The sequence below is a fragment of the Megalops cyprinoides genome, chromosome 9 (assembly GCF_013368585.1).
Source record: "Megalops cyprinoides isolate fMegCyp1 chromosome 9, fMegCyp1.pri, whole genome shotgun sequence".
NCBI classification, from domain to species: domain Eukaryota; kingdom Metazoa; phylum Chordata; class Actinopteri; order Elopiformes; family Megalopidae; genus Megalops; species Megalops cyprinoides.
Window position 1 is genome coordinate 14,866,707 of NC_050591.1, and position 18,162 is coordinate 14,884,868.

Sequence of the window (18,162 nt, forward strand, 5' to 3'; positions counted from 1 at the left end):
ACAACACAGGCTCCCCATTGTAACCCAGCATCAAACGGCTGATTTACAACTGCTGGCATCGGGTTATTGTCTTTTCTTCAGTAACTTACCTCATTCATGTTAAACCTGAGTGAATGTGCAGACCTCTCTATTTGAGATGTGACTACATTCAAAAATAACATGGGAGTCATCTGTTGATAAGACAAATCTAGATTTATTAATATACAGCACTGTACATTTGTTCAAATCTCTTATAAAAATACTGTAAAAACTCAAAATATATCTACACACATAACTCATAGGAGGGGTAGCAGGGTTGCATTTTCTCCCCATAACTCTCCCGGTATTGACACTAAGCCAGTGGAAGTATTGGAACTATTTTGATCTACTTTTTCGATAAATTGACTAAGTTCAAAACACCTGATCCACCAGGTACTTGTTTTTTTTCTATATTTTTTTCCTCTTTTTGATTGACCAGTTAGCCAGGTAGCCCCACTGACATATTTTCAAGAGACCTGGTTCAAAATAGCAGCAAAACATACGAGTAACATGTTACCAGGGATTTTGGTATTTCTGTTTTGAGAATTTAGAACAAAAGAGGAAATATGAGGTTGTGTGGAAGAACAAGGTCTGCTCTTTTGAGTAAGACAACACAATGCAATTTCCTCTCATAAGCAATGGGTATTTGTCAATAACATTAAATTGAATATATAAGTTATTGGTACAACATTACAATAAGCGGCTTTTTAAATTTTCTTCAAGCTCTTGTTCTTTCCAGCCATTTAGGAATAAGTCAGTACATAACATCATTTTTGTAGATGGTTTGTTAACTCTTTGATCAAAGCTACAAAAGTCCTGGTGTAGGAGCCTGAGAGGTCATTCACCCCAGGCATTCCGAATCAAATGAAGATCAGTGCGGTTTGAATACGTCAGTGGGAAATATATAACTTGCACACAGGGCTACAGCTGCATGAGCGTCTATCCATGACTGGCACTGTTGGCTCCTGCTTCCTGTGAATGGGGTCAGTAAAGCCAGCCTCAAACACAGAAGTACACTGGCCTCTACTGCCCTGAGGAAGTTCCCCATACACAGGTAACACACATATATAGTGTCGAGTCAGAATATGCTTATGTTCAGGTTGTAGTGCCCTCCCCATTTTAGTAATGGTACACCTTTATCTGGTTATTCTCATCCAGACTTAGCTGGACCAGTCCACTCAAGGAGGGGGGGTTCCTATGGCGGGGGAAGAGAGGTCTGCTTGGAGAATGTTAAAGAAAAACTGGCAGAAATTTGGGAGCAGTAATGAGAACTCTTGTCTGTCAGCAGGATTAGAAGCAAAGCAAATGTCTGACTGAAGTTTCTAAGCAGTACTTTTGAAGTAGAAGAACTGACAAAAAAATTAGGGTGTTTGTTACTCCTGTCATGACATAGAGCTTTGCCCCCTTGGGGTCACATGGTGGACTGCATGACAGCATTTTGTGATGTACTGGTAGAGTCAGTAAAGGGAATGTTTAACCAAGGATACATGCTGGCCTCCTTCCTGCGAGTCTCCAGCCATCTCTTGGTTTCATTTATCCGGTCCTGCAGGTGCTGGCCATCCACCTCCACTGAAACGCGCGGCTTGGAGCTCCGACTGCGGACCTGGTCACTGCTGGACAAACACACGCACGCATGCACACACACACACACACACACACACACACACACACAGATCAGTATCATCATCACTAGGACTATCGCTGTGTTCACTGTTCTAATGACACTGTGGCAATGTTGTGAGATCATGATGTATTCGAGTGCTGAGCGCTGCAGGAACTTACCTGCCTGTAGTGTAGGCGGGGTACGCCAAGTGGCTCCCTGTGGAGTGAAATCCACTGGTGTCTACAGTTCCTCATGAGAGAGACCCAGTCAGCACAAGTAAAACACTTTGCCACTGCCACCTACTGGACAGGCATGTAACTGCACCAAACACTAAAATCTATCTGTAAAAGGATGCTGCAATCCCTGCCCTTGCAACAACACATCATTTTTCAGCAACCCATTTAAAGAGAGTAAATCTTCTGTCCTGTGGGGCCCACACAGCCAGTTACTGATTCATGTTCACGTGCTCAAATTATATTGTGGTAAATTAGAGTTGTGAAGAAGCTATACAGAAAGTATTGTGTCTACAAATACACTAATAATTTGCCATTGTGAGGAAAAGGTGTGTGGGCTCCATGCTGGGTAATTAAGGCAAAGTGGGGTACCTGTCCCAAGCATAGCTGCGATGCTCAACATTACAAACATTCAAAGAGGTTGCAGAGCGTTAGCGTTGCTAAAAAAAATAACAGTAAATTTTGTGCAATTCCTTTGGAGAGTCTGGGTGTGTCTGAATTAGGGGGGCCTGCTGGGCTACTTACCAGGAAAGAGCTTTCCCCAGCGGGGGCCAAGGGTGTCGTCGAGGCCCCGGGAGAGGGTGCTGCTGGCGGGAGGGGCCCATGCAGAGGAAGGGGTGGGGACCAGGGGTGGTGGGCGGGACAGGGACAGCGGGAGGGGGGTGTACGAGGGCTGTGTGAGGGTCGGGGGGAAGACGGGGGCCTGCGTTTGGGCCAGCGAGCTGAGCGCCCCCAGCACGGTGTTGAGCTGGCCGGAGATGTGCTGCAGGGACTCGGCCAGCTGCTGCACCTTCGCGGGCACAGTGGGGTGGGGGCCTGGAGGACAACAGTGAGGGAGACATGGGGGTCTCAAAACCCTCAGAATGAAGCGTGCTGGACGCATCTGCTGTATTGTTCTACAGTGAGGAACGCTCTCTGACTCCATCAGTGTAACACTGCTCCCTGCTGAACATTAAACCAAACCCCTTCGTTATTATTGTGTGTGAGCTGCCCTTGGTGTCTGAAGTTGTCTCAGCAAAATGAAAGTGAGGGGGGTTAATAACACATCACAACAATAGACAATAGTCTGAAGGAATAAATAAAGTGGATTACGGGAGCTGTTCCAAACTGAGTTCTGTGAACGAAACAAGAGGGCATAGGTGTGAATGAGTTAAAGGTACATTTCACAATGACACTAGAAGGCATTTTTCCCAGTTGATGCATGGAATGCCTTGCCATGACTCATAATGTAAACAGAGAGCCTTGAAGTGTTCAAGACCAGTGCTGACACAATGCTAGAGACATTGCGGTCTATAGTCAAATTAAGGCACCTGGAATGGAATGGTCTGGTCCGCTCCGCACACTTCTGACCTCATCTGTTCACTACAGCCAGCCCTTGTGGCGCCTCTGTGTTCCCATTAGCGTGTCACTGTCCCCAAGGGCCGTCGCTCACCCTAACTGACCCCGAGCCCCTCTCACCTGCGCCATCGAGGGCGTCAATGCTGCTCAGGTCCGATTCGCTGACGTCGAAGGTCACCTTCCTCCCTGCAGCCTCCCTCGCAATTTCATCATCAGAGAGCTGCAGAAACACTGCCCGTTACTCAGACATCGCGTTACTAAAATAAGCAGGAGGAAAACGGAAACGAGGAGATTTCAATATCGAGCGCTCTACACAGCTCCATGCGTTACGCTGTCGAGATGGTCAAAAGTAGAGGTTGTACCTGTAGAGTTTTCATTAGTGCTTTGAGGTGAGCATGGAAGTATGTTAAGTTTGCTGCATATACTGTACAGCGATGGGGACCGGATCTGATACTCAGAATGTAAAGCACAGTGTGTTGAGGAGAGAATACTTAGGCAGTATGTTCAGTGCAGTTTGTTAAAGAGTATACACTGAGACAGAGCACTGAATGTTTAGGGCTGTGTGAGGCTGTGCACGTATCATACCTGTATCACAAGTGAGCATGGAGTGCGGTGAATATTGAGGCGATAAAGTGTTCAGTGGAATGCGCTCAATGTTGTGTGCTGAGTAGTATGCCAAGCACATGGCATTAGATGCAGTGTGTTGAGCACAGTGTAAAGCTCTGTGCACGGTGTTGAGGACAGCTCTGTGCACTGTGTTGAGGACAGTGTAAAGCTCAGTGCAGTGTGTTGAGGACAGTGTAAAGCTCTGTGCAGTGTGTTGAGGACAGTGTAAAGCTCTGTGTTAGACGCAGTGTGTTGAGCACAGTGTAAAGCTCTGTGCAGTGTGTTGAGGACAGTGTAAAGCTCAGTGTGTTAGACGCAGTGTGTTGAGCACAGTGTAAAGCTCTGTGCAGTGTGTTGAGGACAGTGTAAAGCTCAGTGTGTTAGACGCAGTGTGTTGAGCACAGTGTAAAGCTCTGTGCAGTGTGTTGAGGACAGTGTAAAGCTCAGTGTGTTAGACGCAGTGTGTTGAGGACAGTGTAAAGCTCAGTGTGTTAGACGCAGTGTGCTGAGCACAGTGTAAAGCTCTGTGCAGTGTGTTGAGGACAGCGTAAAGCTCAGTGTGTTAGATGCAGTGTGTTGAGCAGGGCACCTCCTCTGCCAGAGAGCTCTCCAGCTGGCTGAGTCTCTCCTCCTTCCTCCTCAGCAGAGTCTGGCCCCGCTGCACTGTGGCCCTCAGCTGCTCCAGGTGACTGGCCTCCTGCGAGGGGGAGGGCGAGAGGAGGAGGTGAGAGAGGAGTGCAGAACACGACAGGAGGGGAGGAGGAGAGAGGGAAAGAGACAGAACGGGAGAGAGAGGGATAACGAGATAGAGCAGTAGAATGACTGATACTGGCCATTGGGGTACAGGAGAGATTACAGGGGACTGCTTTTCATGTGTCATTTTCATGAATAAAGGTGTTGATATTGTAATGTTACAGAAGAAATCTTTCAAAGAGAGAGGGAGAAGCCTTCTGCAACACTGCATATGATGTTCACACTTGTCTGCAGCAGAGGAGGCTGTCAGCTAAGACACTGTACCTGCTGGAGGTTCCTGAATAGGTCCTGAGCGGCCATCTCCCTGGTGGGGTCCTGAGCCCAGCTGCTGCGGGCTGCCCGCAGTGCTGCCTGTCTCTCGCTCAGATTGCCATTCTGCCTCTCCAGGAAGCGGCGGGCCTTCTGCAGGGACATCCCCTCAGAGGACAGGTACTGTCTCACACTGAGGGAGAGCAGGAGAGGGTGTCAGCAACGAACTCTCAGACAACACGTCTCCAACATCACACACGCACTCTTTCTCTCTCTTGCTCTCACACACACACACACACACACACACACGCACACACAGAGTTAATGTAGGTAAGCACAGTCACATACTCATCCAAGCTGCTCTCGCTGTCCCGTGACTGAGGCAGCGGGGGGGTAGAGGGAGGGGGCTCCAAATCCTCCACCTGCAGGTCCTTCTCCTGCTCAGCAGGGGGCGCCGCCTCTTCCTCTGTCCTCTCCCTTTCTCTCTCCTGATCCGCCTCCCGCCTGGGCCCTGACTTCCCGCTCCCGCTCGTTTCCAGATCGCTGCAATGATGTCAGGCAGAGAACAGCACAGGGCGTGTTACAGCATGCAGACGCGTTGCATTTTCCGGGCTGCGGTACGCAGCGAGAAGCTAACCCGCGTGAGCAGGCCGTCTCCTGACCTGACGCGGCGGCGCAGCTGGGCGCAGCGTTCCTGCAGCAGCTCCACCCTGCTCTCCAGCCGCTCCTCCTTCTCCCTCAGCCTCCGGCTCTCCTCCCTCGCCCGGTCGCGCTCCTCCCTTGCCCTCTGCACCTCCTCCCGCAGCGCGTCTCTCTCCTCTCTGACCCGGGGCAGAACCTGCGGGTCACCGCAGAAACACCCCGACCCCGCCCTCGTTCTCAACCAGCCACTCACCACTGAGGACCTCACCACGGGAACCAATAAAAAAAGACTTTCATGATAAACGGGTAGGTTGGTTCGTTTTCCTTTATTCATGAGTGGCCCATAAAGTGTGATTTTCCTTCAGGTGTTATATGCCAAGAGGAGGAAGACAGTGATGATGACTTTGATTATGAAGGACGAGCAGCCTTACCTCCATTCCTCTCTGCATCTCGCCCTCTGCACCCCCAAGCTGATCCCTCCTCTTCTTCAAATCTTCTGCCTTTTAATGGAGGGAGTGGTGGATTAAGACTTTATACGTGTAACAGAGAAGCTCTGTTACAGTTATTGCATCTCATGTTTGTGTGTTACACACAGAAAGCAGTGTTACTGTGGAGTGGTACCTGAGCCTGCAGCACTGCATTATGGGCCTTCAGCTCCTTGGCCTTGAGCTCCAACTGCTGTCCAAGCTCCTGTAGCTCTGCCTCCTGACAGAGCGACAGGCAGAGAAAGGAAGCTATAGCAACATTCCCCTTGAATCTACATGGCTCTCCTCTTCACCCAACAATAATAACATTTCCCCAATGAGAACAAAGCTTGTGTTGTATTGTAATAGAAACTGAAGTTAAAGGTAGAAATGGAAGTCTGGCTAAAGGGCATTCATTCAGAAAATTTCCTTGAGAAAGAGGCCCACCTTTATCCTTTATAAAATCTTCAGATTTCTAATCTTATTATTTTGCTACCTGTTCTTACTGCTGCCTTGCCATCTAGTGGCCAACTCCAGTATTGTCGAGAAAAGGATCTTAGTTTCACGAAAAGAAAAAAAACGCAGGTCATGTTTCTTTTTCGATTTGGTCACAGAATTATATGTCTTTTACAAATTCAATCATGTTTTGGACCTTCACTGGAGCTTGCTGTTGGCCATCTGTTGAGCTCTGCGGTATTATAAATGCAAAAAGTTATGCCAGTGTCGACACTTTGGTGATATTATCACCAGTGCAAGCTACACTTTCAGACTTTTCAATACTACACGTTTCACTTTTCAATATTTCCAAACATAACTTCACAGATAGCTAATTCAACATAAGCCTAGAGAGATGTACAGCATGGTGACGACAGTTTTTCCCAAACGATTTATCAGCAAAAAGACCTGCTACTTAGAGGTAAAACCTAGCGCATTGCAACAGTGTTCCGGGATCTATTGAAACTACGGTATAATTGAAGTAGATAATGTCTCATGTGGCTTGTTCAGCTCTGAGGAGCAGTGTTCATTGTATGAATCCTTCTCTTCACCTTGTGTGTGCGTGTCTCTGGCATGGTGTTCGGTTAGCGTGCTGTTGGTAATGTGAATGTGCCTCTCTCCTCACCTTTTCTGCGTGTCTCTGGCGGCTCTGCTGAAGTTCAGAGTCTAACTGTGCGCGCAGCTCCTCCAGCTGGGAGCTGTGGGAGGCCAGCAGACGGCTCCTCTCCTCCTGGAGCACGCTCAGTAGACGCTCTCTCTGCAGGCTCTCCTGCAGAACACACACAGACAGACACAGACACACAGACACAGACACACACACACACATTTACCTGGTACCGCCCTAGACATCTCTAACTATGTCAAACGAAAAATACCAGAACTTGTGAAAAAAGGATAATTTATTATCCTTTACTGGCAACAGTAACAATTTATCAAAGCTTACAAACAGCTGTGTAAACAGTACGATGCCTTGAAAACAGGGAATAAGTCACATAAATGCACTCTCTCTCACCTCCTCCAGGTGCCTCTCTCGGATGGAGTCCAGCTCGCAGCGGTGCTCCTCTCTCAGCTTCTCCAGCTTCCTGCTGTGCTCCCGCTGCACCTCCTCCCTCACCTCCTGCAGCATGTCACTCAGCTGCCCCCGTGCAGGGACACAGACACAGCGAGGGACACAGAGAATTAAAAGCATACAGACACACAGAAGGACAGAGACCCCACAGAGCCCCTCTTCGCACATACAAATCTCTCTGTCAAGACCAAATCTCTTCCAAGTCGCAAGTCAACTCTACAATAGAAGACGCAGATAAAACCGTACTGAGAGCCACAGACAGGGGGCAGCAGTGAGCAGAGACACACAGATCTCACCTCCCGCTGGTACTCGGCCAGGTGCTGCTCCTGCCGGGGGCTCCTGACATCCCCCTGTGTCTCACTGCTCCTCCTCTGCAGGAAAGCACACACCGTCATTGCTCCAACTTACCATCGGCCAACACACACTCACAGACACACACACCCATCCCTACCTCACCTTAACATCCACACACACGCACACACCCATCCCTACCTCACCTTAACAACCACACACACGCACGCACACACACACCCATCCCTACCTCACCTGAACATCCACACACATGTATGCGCACATGCACGCGCACACACACAAAAACACACCTACCTCACCTTACATCCTTATTTCCAGACAGACATAAAGATACAAACACAAATTTTATCTATCAGACAACACATGCCTAGAACACTACACACACACACACACACACACACACACACACACACACACACACTCACACTCACACTCACACTCACAGTTAATATAGGTAAACACAGTGACATACTCATCCAAGCTGCTCTCACAGTCCCAAGATACACCTGGCTATGGTGTATCATGTATCAATTCCTCTCATTGTACACACCATTTATGTGCACTGGGCCATGTGTCCCTACAGCAGAGGAGTGCAGTGGGAGTCCTCTCCTCTCACCTCTGATCTGAGAGACCCCAGCTGCTCCTCCCTTTCCTTCTGCAATCGCACCCTCTCCGCCTGGAGCTCCTCCTCCGCCTCCTTCTGCAGGCGCTCCACCTCCTTCCTCCTCTTCTTCTGTAGCCTCTCCCTCTCAGCCACCAGCTCTGCCTCCAGGTCCTCCTGCAGCTTCTGCAGGCTGGCTTTACCTTTCTCCCTGCACAGCACAAACACAGACACACACACACACACACACACACACACACACACACACAGGAGAAACATGAGAAACAACCAGAAATAAGGACAGAAGACTGGTATAGTGATTTAATGGTACAGTCATATGGTGATTTAGTGATCCAGTCGTATGGTGATTTAGCAGTCACTGTGAGACCTGAGAACGCGCTGTTGATCCTCTTTCTCTCTTAGTGCAGACTCCTGCAGTTCCTGCAGCTGAAGCTTGGCCTCCTGGCTCAGCCTGGCCTCCTCCTCCTGGCTCTGTCCCCGCAGACGCTCTCTCAGGGCCCTGCCACAGAGCACAGCGGGTCAAACACAGAGGCTCTGCACAGCACAGCACACACAGAGACTCCACAAACAGCATACATATGGAAACACTGCTTTCGTCATAATGCGTTCAACCTTGTAGCGCTATAAGGAGCACGTGAGAGTGTAAGACATGTATGTGTTGTACCCACCTGACCCTCCCCTCATTGTCCTTCCTCAGCCTCCGCTCCTCCTCTTCCTCCTCTTTTTGGAGCTCCTCCCGGAGCCGCCGCAGTCTCTCCTGCTTGTCCTTCAGCGCCCTCTCCTTCTCCGCCTCCATCTCTCTCTTCGTCTCCTCCTCCAGCTGCCTCAGCTCCACCCCCTGGCTCTGACGGCATCCCACCTCCTCCAGATCCTCCTCTTTGGAGCTGACCTGGGCACTCCTCACCAACCTCCCCCTGGAGGCCTCCTCCTCTGGGCGGGACTCTGAGAGGGAGCTGTCTTGGGATTCGCTGCCCGGACTCTGGGGAGCCTTCTGAATGGCTGGCTCCTCCCTGCCTGCCCCCTGCAGACGCCTGTGTGCAACGATCCAACGCTTAGTGCCACCTTCTCAGGATGACTTTGGGATAAAGCGACCTCCAATGTGTGCCCACACTGGGGTACACACAAACAGACTTTTGCTTATTAATGTTCAGTCAGACTCCCATTTTGGTCTGGCAGGGTTCCCACTCCAGCCAAGGAATAATTTCCAGACATTTTCCAGAAAATTCTCAAGATATCTGACCCGTTTTCCACAACACATTCATTTTGGGATCTAATACAAAAGCGCAAAAAGCACAGGCACAGTGCCAACCACAGTCAGACCTCAGTTAGACCAACCACTCCTGCCCAGACCTCCTACCCTCAGAGTGAGGACCCACCTCTCTGCTGCCTCTGCCCTCTTCCTCCTTTCCTCCTCCTCTTTGGCCATCACCTTCCCTTCTTTCTCTGCTTTCACAGAAACCTTGTCCTGAGGAAAGAGTGAAGGCAGCGCATTTCAGCAAGTGCTGTTATGATTCGGACGGGAATGCACACTGACATAACTGTTATTTATTGTTCATGCTCTTATGGGGCAGCCTTCATGCCTTATAATTCATACAGCAGGGTTATTTGCTGAATCACTGTAGCTCATGGCATGATACGTTGGGTATAATGTCCCCACCCCACATACACACTGAAGCACACAGCTCCCAGTGGGAAATGTGTTCTGATATTGGACCTTCTGAGTCTGAGTTCTCACCAGTGGCGATGCCTCCTCAGCGGGAGAGAGGTCCTCCAAGTTCAGAACGTTCTCCAACAGCTTGGACCGGAACCCGACCTGACCCAAGAGAACCAAAACGCTGTCAGACCTGGAGCACTGTGGCAACACAACACATGACAGTCCACACGCACTTACTGGCCCTCTCTGCTGTAAATGTAAATGTAGCTAGGTGTATGGTAGCACATACTGCAAACTTGTATCCCTTCTTAATTTATCAGACAAAAATACGGAACATGATGCCAATTTCCATACAATAAATTACCTTGCTGTCAAAAGTATTTGATTCTATTCTATAGCGCTTAATTCCCATCTAAAATCTAGTTCGGGTTCTGAAGGTGACCTCAATGATGCCACCACCACTGAAAAGTAGGAGGTTTATTTTGTAGAGACCTTGAGATCATCGCTGGACGATGAGACGGCCTCAATGTGTTCACTGGCCTCAGAGTCCTGCAGCAGACGGACAGGCAGTCAGGAAGCACCCAACCCAGCAAATGCATCACCTTACTGCATACACTGCAAAATGCACCCCGCACACGCACACATGTGAAACAGACACAGAGGCATGCTGGGAAATGCGAGACACATGCGGACATAGCAGCACGCTTCGGACATCCGCGAGGCGCCCGGAGCACAGCGTTAGTGCGGCGCGCCAATGCCAGAGAGGAGCGGGGGAAGCAGTGAAGCTCGGAGTGGAGAGCAGGCAGGCAGCGGAGAGACTGAGAGGGTGAGGCCTCTGCTGAAGGCACAGCCTGGCTGAGACAGAACCCATGCAAGCACAGGGCACCGCAGGCCAGCGGGACGGGGTGGAGGGGGGGGAGGAGCGGCGGGGAGTCCCGCCGGACAGCGGGGGGGGGGTACGGGGATGGCAGCGTGTCCCAATCCAGTCCTCAGGGGCTTCAGCACCGTTTTGGGGGGTTTTTGGGAGACCAATCACGCTGACGGGGACGGTCGGGGGGAGGAGCCCAATGGTGTGGCCTCGGAGGGGGGTGGCGGCGGGCGCACCACGGCCCCTCAGGGAGTGGATGGGGTCCCTCCGTAGGGGGGGTGGAGCTGCGTGCGTGCGTGCGTGAGGTGGGGGAGCACGCGGGCTGCATCGCCAGGGGAACACAGACCCTACCTCGGCAGGCTGTGGATCCGGTTTTGGAGCGCCCTTCTTCGCTGCGCGCCCCTCCCTTCTCATAAATTTTTCGATCTCTTCCTCTTCCTCCTCCTCCTCCTCCTCACCCCCCTCTGAGGCTCCGTCGCTCCCCTCTTTCGTTCTGAATCTCTCGACCGCCTCCTCCTCACTCCCCCCATCTCCGCCCTGACCTCCCTCCCTGCTCCTGGACGCTGGTGCCGTCTCGCCCCCTTTATCACTTGATAAACATCTCTCCACCTCCTCCTCACTCTCCTCCTCTTTGTCTCCCTGCGCACCCTGGGCCACAACCTCCACGCCCTTGTCCTGTTCTTCCTCATCTCCCTCTTCTTCCTCACTCTTTGTGCATCTCTCCACCACTTCATCACTCTCTTCGCCATTTCCTTTCCGATCGTCTTCCTCGCTCTTTACGCACCTCTCGACCGCCTCCTCACTCTCCCCTCCGTCCTTTCCCTCCTCCTCCTCGCTCGTCTCCCCCTCCTTTACGCCGTCCCTGCTCTCCTCAGCCTCCTGCTCCTCCGTCATTTCGAGGCGCCTCTCCTTGGCCTCGTCACTCTCCTCCTCGACCCTCGTGCCCTTCTCTAAAGCCCTGACGCTCCTCCCCTCCCCCTCCCCCTCCTCGTCCTCCCCCTGGCTCTCGGCAATCTCCTCCTCCACTTCCTCCTCCTCCTCCTCCTCCTCCTCTTCTTCCTTGCTCTCCACTGGCTGAGCAGCATCTGGCTCCCGCCTGTCTCCCTCACTGCGCCCGCCTCCCTTCTCCCCCTCTTCCTTTTCTCTGCCCATCCCGCCCGACGCCGGCGTTCCCTCCCCTCTCTCTTTCTCTTTGTTGCCCTCCTCTCCCTCCCCCTCATCCCCCTCTTTCTGGCGAGGGGAGGGGGGACAGGCGGCTGCGCTACTGTCGCCTCTGCTGCCCCCCAGTGGAGAGGAGAGGAGGTGTCGCCCGTGCAGGGACTCCTTTGGCGGCGGTTGGCAATGAGACAGAGAGAGAGCAAGAGAGAGAAAGGGGGCGTGCAGAGACACAAACAAATAAACCGGGGAGAGGAGAGAGAGGGAGAGAGAGAGGTGGACAACAGACTGTGACGTGGAGACACAGGAACCAGAACTGCATGCTCACACACACTTCATTAGCGGGACTCAACTAAACGTCAGTGTTTAGTAGCAATCACAACAAAAGGGTTTTTGTACAAGCAGAAACGGCAAACAGCTATATACACATGACCAAAAGGGGCTCGGTAGGGGCGGTTCAGGCGACACGATCAGGGGGACTCAGACTGCAAAGCAGTAACAGCGGCAGTACGCAGACAACAACAGGAACAAAAGGAAAACAGTGACATCCGGGACCGCAGGACAGGCTCCAACGGCAGAGCAACTACACAGCACGGTCACAGGGCAGAGACAGAAGATCCGAACATTTATTAAGATTTAACACGTGTACATTAAGAGCTCCGACGGCTTCAGCACGTCGACAAAAAATCAATTCAGCTTAAGAAAAAATGCACTGAGTAAAACAATGGGCGTAAAATTCAAGGGTGAAATGAGAAAGAAACAACAAATGGATGAGAGACAGGGAAAAAAATAAGAGAACCACAGCGCCAGAAAAAAAGGGGGGGGGTGAGAGAGGAGACATCAGGCAGGAGAGAGAGACAGTAAAAAAAACATTTAGCTAGGTACAGAGACAGAGAGAGAGAGAGAGGGAGAGAGAGAAAAGGTTGAGAGGGGTGCCATGTACCTGGGAGGGTGGCTCTGGGCTGTGGTCGGGAGACAGTGCTAGGTCCTGCAGCTCCGGCTCCGTCTTCTCCTCTGGGGGACCTGTGCCACTGGCCTCGCTGTCCTGAAACGGACAGGCGCATTGGGGGTCAGTGCGACCCACACCACTGCACCAGCGTATCCCCCAGACAATGAAGAAATGGTCCCTTGCCGCCATAAACTCTTTCTGCAGATTTTCCACAGGTCCAGGAAAGAAACATCGGTGGCACCGTTGAGAATTACATGTTGTAGCCGTGTAAGTGTGTGAGCTGCGGCGTTGCCATTGTAGTTTAGGAGAGCTGTGTAATTCGTGCAATTTGGCAGCACTGTAGTGTGTGGTTGTGAGCAGTGTGACAGCGCTGTATTTTCAAGCGTGGCCGCAAGTGCAGCGTGGAAGGGTGTGGCTGTGACTACAGTATGGCAGTTCCGTGTTGTCTGAATGTTTAGAGGACTGTGTGGCAGCACCTCGTATTTAAGTCCTCCTCCCAGTGCATCCAGGTCCAGGTGCAGGTTCTGCAGAAGGCGACCGGTACCCCGCGAACACTGCCAACAGATGCAGCTTCATTTCACACACCCTTAAACACCATGGCATGTCATCCTAACCTCCCTTACACACTGTTGTGTCATCCTGTGCTCCCTGACACATCACACAGCATCATCCGACGGCACAATGTACAGTATGCAGTGTCGTCCTATATTTCTACAAACACTACCCAGTTGCATCCCACATATCCTTACACACTAAACAGTATCATTCTAGCTCACACACTACACAGCAATAGACAGCCAGGTGGATGACGCAACTTCTGTAAACTACGCGCATCCAAATATAAACTGACTTTCGCACATTTTTAGTTAAATTGTCTGTGCAGCCATGCTGTGTGCAGATGAGCCTGAGGCCCTTACCTCATTCTCAGAGGCTTTCTCCTCCTCCTCATCTTCAAACCCCGGCAGAGAGAGCGACACACGCTCCTCCTGCCTCCCCCCGAGCAAACTGGGGCCTAGACTGGAGAGAGGACCCTGGGGGAACAGCAGAGAGGGAGGAAAACAAAGGGAGGAGAGGGAGGCAGGAAAGAGTGTGAGAGGGAGGAGGGAGACGACAAAGGAAGACAGAAATTAGAAAACCAGCAGGGGTCAAGATGATAAAGTGGCTATGGCTTTTTTTTTACTATTTTTGGCAAGACTATGATTTAACTACTGATTTACCTACTGAGGTAATTATTCTGCATTAGTTCATTAGTTCAGCCAGTGCATCTTGGGATGTTACTCACCCCCAGCGGTGTCTTCAGAGGCTCCAGTCCCCCTGAGCTGCTGAGAGAGCTGCGGAGGGAGGGGATGGGGGCGTTCGACAGACCCCGCAAAGGGGCCAGAGAGCCGAGGGGGGCTGGCAGGGGCCCCAGGCCTGAGCCCAAAGTCTGAGGGAAGTAAAGGTATGAAAATGAGCAGGACGCACAAACAACGGCACTCAATGTCACACCAGCAAGAGTTTGTTCACCATATTCCACCAGAGGGAGACAAATCCAAAATCAGCTTTTAACCAACTTAAAGCAACCAACATAACCAAGCTAAGGTCTGTCCATAACTCGCAGTCAATGTAATTACAAAAATGTTGAGTGAGCTGAAGTGAAGGCTTGTGTCTCAGATAGCGTGCATTGATGCTCACATGTTTAAGCTAACGTACTAAGGAGACCAGAGAGGTCTACTTCGAACTTGACTTTACCTGTAAGTGATGGCCTGCGCCATTCAGTGCCACATACAACACCAGTGTCCTCCGATTTAAAAAAACGAGATGTGTAGAATTGAGCAAGCTGAATATCAGGACCACACTATGAATTAACCACGTTTATGAAATTCACCACAGAGGACAGCAATGAATTGAGAGGAAGTGACGAAAGCAGGCAGCTTATTCACTGCTCCTCTCAGCACACAGCACACTGGTCAGGGCATTGTCTCTCAAGGTGACAGAGCAGGTGGCAGGGCTCCGGCAAACCGAGCGAAGGAACAGGCAATGGCGCCCACTCACCCCGGGGGCCTTGAGCGGCTCCTTCTCTTTCTTCTCCTTCTTTTCCTTCTTCTCCTTCTTCTTCTTCTTCTCCTTCTTGGCGGCGGGCCCGTGGGACTGGTTCCGCTCGCGCTCCTGGATCACCAGGCGCCGGTACTGCTCGTCGCACGGGTGGTCCCAGGTGGACTGGCCCGAGGAGAAGTTGAAGTAGTAGACGTCCCCCGTCACGTCCTGACTGCGGGAGGGGAGAGGGAGGGTGACTCCTCCGCCTCAGAGCTCGGCAGAGCTAGAGGCTTTGAGCATGCAGCCAGAACAGCGCTCAGTGCTGCCGTCCACTTTTAATCAGTGGGAAAACTCAAACTGCAGGGGAGGTTCTAACTGAAGACAGCATTAAATATTTGGCTAAAAGGAACAATAGCATGCAGCGATTGGACCTTGCAGCATACAGGTTATGGATATATTTATAGTCAGCGTATAAGATTCGTCTGCACAGTAGACTCTTGCCATTCACAGAGATCATGGACTTGCACAAACAGGGCGTTTAAGAACCACATTTGCTGTACAAATGCGATATAACAATGCACTAAACAAGTGATTCATTTATGCCTGGAACAGAGTGAGGCCAAGGCCAAGAAGAGCTGGGAGTATTGCCTGGAGTGAACTGAACTGTAACTGTGCGGCACAGGGTCTATGAGGGTGTATGAGTGTGCGTGTGTGTGTGTGTGTGTGGTCTGCTTCTTTACCAGGGCTTCCACTCAGCCGGCAGCGGGGCCACGATGCCCTCGCGGGCCAGCCACATGAGCTCCGGCTCCCGCTCTGGATCGATCCCGATCTCCCGGGCATACTCCAGGATTTCTGAAAGAGGACAGGGGGCAACACTGAAACTCAGGACCGACCCCCAACCCTTCAGTGTGTAGCTCTGGTATGCCTGGTATGTGTCAAGCCCATGTGGCTGTTGTAATTGCTTAAGTCTTCATCACTCTACTCATTGCATGTTTACATCAATAGGTACACCGGCGCAGAATGACGTAGACAAGAGTGACCTTACCTTGCTCCGAAGGGATATAGTTCTCGTCATAGTCCTCTTCTAGGATCAGCTGGTCTCCAATCCGGAGAGCAGCTGCAGTCATTGTATCTGAGAAAAGGAAACAGACCATATGCATACCTTACAATTCTATCTTTAAATATGAGCTATGCATTCTTTTCCAAAATGCCTGACTACACAGTGCATTACGCCGTACGCGATTTGAGATCATTTTGCTCTCTACTGAACGTTTTATGTGTTAACATTAGCATGACAGAATACTTTAAGTGGGAACAAATGTAGCTAGCTAGCTATGTTAGACTAACTAGACTCCCTATCAGAGAAAGACACACAGAAACTACAGTATTGTAGTGGCCCGTGGCTTTGCAACTTATATCCACTGGGAATTAGTCTACTTACCCAGCTAACGAACTATTTAAGGCATGCAGATAGTTAGCTAGCTAGACCAATCTAGACTACCAAGTGAGACAGCCGAAATAGTCTCTTCTTGTATTGCTTTGCAGTTTCGTGATAACGTAGCTAGCTAAACAAGCTAGTGAAGTATGGTCACAAATGGTACATTAACGGACAGTAGCTGGCTCGTCTAGTTAGCTAACAGTATACCATCTATTTTGCTAACAGCTATCCATCAATGGGTGGCTAATTCACTGCAAAGAAAACCTCCTTGTACCCACCAGTTTGACAAATTGTCTCCTGTTTCAGTGGGGATCGGTTAGTAAATTAAAACGGCATGATAGCTTTTTCTATAACATGCGATGTTTAAGAGACGCCGAGATAATTAGCTAGCTGGATTACCAGCTAGCTAGCTAAGCAACTACTGTCAACATATCAACGGATTCGACGCCAGGAGCTTCTAGGGACGCCGCGCGACCGAGTCTGACGTTCCCCTCCCCTCCACCAGAGACAGTTTTTTAACAGAGAGACTCTACGTTGTGCACCAACTAATGGCCCAGTTCCGGAAAATATATGGCCGACATAAAGAGTTCCGGTAACTGAACTTTTAATTAAAAACGCAAAATATACGCTTTTTGATAATGAAGAGCCATACGTGTTATTTTTGTACAGTTCGGCGTAAAGTGACGTTGCCATGGCTGAGCTCAGTTCTGAGGCGATTGGACAATAAGAACATTTGTCAGTCACACATGGTGCGTGGCACCATGGGAAATGAATTATGAGAAATTTAAGGCGTTTAAAAACGGCTTAGCACACGCTTAATTAATCCTCCTAGTAAAGGCTGTCTTTTTACGAACGAGAGCTATTTCCTGACATGCTTGCAGTCTCCACCACCTAGCTTGCTGTTCAGTTATTGTTCAATGGCAGTATTTGACTGGCATACAATTCATCTGAAGGTGTGTGTCACAATTCACAGTGATCTCACAAAGTAAAAATAGGACTCACACAATAATCAGTGTAACCTCAAGATTATGTTTTATGTTGAGACATCATGAAGTAGGTGTGACCAATGCCAAAATTAGAGGCAAATGGGATGGGACCCACCCTCATTAACAACAGGGCCCGTGTCAAACTCTTTTCAAGCATCTCTGACCTGTTTTACCCTGTTACCTTTTGAAAAAGAAAGACAGAAAAAACTTAAACCTAAACACTAAATCAAGACTTGTCACATATGCCATATTTGTTTTGAACTTGTTTTGAAGAAATGGGTTGCATTGTCAGTGCTTACCAGTAAATGACACATTGTTAAACAAATGCAGAAAGTGAAAAGGTTAGGGAATAGTTAAGATATAGACAACAGTTTGCACAAACTAATGCAAGAACACACAAAGGAAAGGTATTGAAAAACTTTATTCAGTAACTGTTCTTCACCAAGTCCTATATTTTAAAATGTTTATTTTTCCATACAGTGCAAAATATATTTTCTCACCAACTTCGGACGTTTTTTTTCTTGAATACAATCATATCTCCCGATCAAAAGGACAGCCAGGATCCGTTCCCCAATTAACAGACAGTGTTGCACAGAATCATGGTTAGACTGTTGATCAGAACATTGAAGGCCACTGACGCACTGAACATTGAGCACGCTCAGACACACACCCTCTCACACACAGACACACGT

General features: G+C 50.0%; 1 protein-coding gene across 1 annotated transcript; it reads right to left on the minus strand.

Moving 5' to 3' along the window:
- Positions 1-294: 294 nt before the first annotated feature.
- Positions 295-16,949, minus strand: LOC118782979 (centrosomal protein of 164 kDa-like). Its single transcript, XM_036536619.1, has 30 exons — positions 16,763-16,949; positions 16,092-16,178; positions 15,787-15,898; positions 15,065-15,278; positions 14,313-14,456; positions 13,948-14,061; positions 13,507-13,584; positions 13,025-13,126; positions 11,998-12,249; positions 11,278-11,925; positions 10,551-10,607; positions 10,140-10,217; positions 9,781-9,869; positions 9,073-9,435; positions 8,772-8,903; positions 8,399-8,594; positions 7,767-7,841; positions 7,414-7,536; positions 7,027-7,170; positions 6,064-6,147; positions 5,846-5,942; positions 5,463-5,697; positions 5,149-5,343; positions 4,816-4,993; positions 4,388-4,495; positions 3,313-3,412; positions 2,380-2,670; positions 1,801-1,870; positions 1,506-1,631; positions 295-1,237 (listed from the first exon to the last, which is right to left on the minus strand). Exons 2-30 carry the CDS (start codon positions 16,171-16,173, stop codon positions 1,138-1,140), a joined length of 4,587 nt encoding a protein of 1,528 aa, XP_036392512.1. The 5' UTR covers positions 16,174-16,178; positions 16,763-16,949; the 3' UTR covers positions 295-1,137.
- Positions 16,950-18,162: the final 1,213 nt, after the last annotated feature.

Excerpts from the sequence above, each read along its gene's own strand:
- LOC118782979 (XM_036536619.1), bottom strand. The coding sequence starts at position 16,173 with ATGACTGCAGCTGCTCTCCGGATTGGAGACCAGCTGATCCTAGAAGAG. Across the intron at positions 8,904-9,072 it reads GACAATGAGGGGAGGGTCAG|GGCCCTGAGAGAGCGTCTGC; the intron begins GTGGGTACAACA and ends GCTCTGTGGCAG. Across the intron at positions 5,344-5,462 it reads CAGCTGCGCCGCCGCGTCAG|CGATCTGGAAACGAGCGGGA; the intron begins GTCAGGAGACGG and ends ACATCATTGCAG.